The sequence below is a fragment of the Sinocyclocheilus grahami genome, unplaced genomic scaffold (genome assembly GCF_001515645.1).
Source record: "Sinocyclocheilus grahami isolate Dianchi unplaced genomic scaffold, SAMN03320097.WGS_v1.1 scaffold440.1, whole genome shotgun sequence".
NCBI classification, from domain to species: Eukaryota; Metazoa; Chordata; class Actinopteri; order Cypriniformes; family Cyprinidae; genus Sinocyclocheilus; species Sinocyclocheilus grahami.
Genome location: NW_015505619.1, coordinates 1,289,704 through 1,291,532, shown reverse-complemented (window position 1 = coordinate 1,291,532; position 1,829 = coordinate 1,289,704). Strand labels below are relative to the sequence as shown.

At 38.7% G+C, this 1,829-nt stretch overlaps 1 protein-coding gene across 1 annotated transcript in view; it reads right to left on the bottom strand.

Moving 5' to 3' along the window:
* Positions 1 to 1,829, bottom strand: part of LOC107552038 (bis(5'-adenosyl)-triphosphatase enpp4-like) — a 5,949-nt gene that overhangs the window by 3,204 nt on the left and 916 nt on the right. Inside the window, exon 2 of the mRNA XM_016233842.1 lies at positions 98 to 971. Coding sequence (XP_016089328.1) covers positions 98 to 944 — 847 coding nt within the window. The 5' untranslated portion in view covers positions 945 to 971. The remainder of the gene's footprint in view (positions 1 to 97; positions 972 to 1,829) is intronic.

The window sequence follows — 1,829 nt, the reverse complement described above, 5'->3', positions numbered from 1 at the left end:
TTTTGATAGCAGAAAAAAAAAAAATCACAGTTCACTGTGGAAGACAAACTTTTTAATTTAAAAATGAAATGAAATTAAATATAGTATAAATAATTACCTTCCAGTGGGATTATGGCAGCCACAGGAGTGAGATCCACCACCCTATAGCTGCTCGGACTGATGCAGCCATCCAGTTTAATAAGATGCTCTTGAGAGCACTGTGCCATACCGTGATCACTAGTGATGATGACATTTATTTTCCCCCATAATCCTGTTTTGTTGAGCTGCTCCATCAGGAAGCCTATATGACCATCCACTTCCTTTAAAACCCTGCTCATCTCAGTGGTGTTCTCCGGGCCGTACATGTGTCCGCTCCGGTCGGGCTCTTCCCAGTACAGAGCGGCAAACTTCACAGATTTGTCCGTGGTCATCCACTGTGTGAGGTTTCCCAGCCTGTCTTGGAAAGTCACCTTGGGGTCGTATTCGAATTGGTATTTTAATGTGTGGTTTTGAATATTGACATCCGTTCCTGGCCACATAGCAGCCGCTGCCTTATATCCAGACTCCTCCACGGACACCCAAATCGGAGTGGCTTCGTTCCACCAGAAAGGGTCACTGTCATTCTGAATGGAGAATGTCTTTTTCGACACCGGGTCGTACATAATACTGGCCAGTATCCCGTGGCTCTCCGCGTACAGCCCTGTGACGAGACTGTAATGATTGGGAAAGGTTTTCGTCGTGAACACATTGGTCAGCTCGCGCACAAGGACGCCCTCGGAGAAGAACTTCTCGAGATTGGGAAATGAGTATTTCTTTAGGTAGTCTGCGCGAAAACCATCAAACGACACCAGGAGGAGCGGCGGCGCGTCGTTTCCAGACTCCAGTCGCGTTTGGTTTCCGGTCGGCACGGACAGGGTTAATCCAATACAGGCGATGAGAGCGCACAGATAACCGCTGACCTGCATGCTGTGCTGTGGCTGTCACTTTCTTCACTGTCAATATACGAAAGCAATTTATAACAGACAGAGACAGACCACCGCTTGTTCATGTTAAAGTCCCATAATGAAATGAATTTTTACCCACAAGTCATCAATTTCCTCACTAACACACACTCTTTTCAGCAGACAACAACGCTGCTTCACTTGTGCTGTTACAAACCTTTACTAACCCACCCTGAACTTTACTGACCGCATGTACAACTTAAACTTAATTTAAAACTTACTTTATTTCAACCAGTTGCCAAAAAGACATTTAAAAAAAAAAAAAAGAATGGAAAATAACAAAAACACACAACAAAATTACTATTCTTTAACTTATTCTTACTTATTTTAGATAGTTGACAAGGCAACATTTCTCATTTTCATTTACTTTAAGTTGAAGTACTAAAATAACTAAAACCAAATAAACTAATAAAAACTATACAGACACATTTAAAAAATAATAATAAAAAAAATGACAAAAACACAAAATTACTAAAACTTCTTACTTTATTCAGCTAGTTGTCAAGGCAACTTTTTTCAAAACGGCAATATATGCCAAGCATGCAACACTTGCACATACTCTTTTCCACAAAAACTGTTTTCATTCGTAGTTTTCTTATTATTTTAAGACAATTATGAATGCAGACGATGTGAAATATTTTAACTGCAGTCATAGGGTTGAACTAATGTTAGGGAGAGACTTCGTGTTAGTAATAAGACCGAAACAACTAAAAGATTAAATATATAATAATCAATAATCAAGATAACTGCACATACTTTTTTCATTGTACATAGATATATTATGTAGTAAAGTATAGTAGGATAGTAAATTATGGATTAAAATGAATTTATTTTATATATATATATATA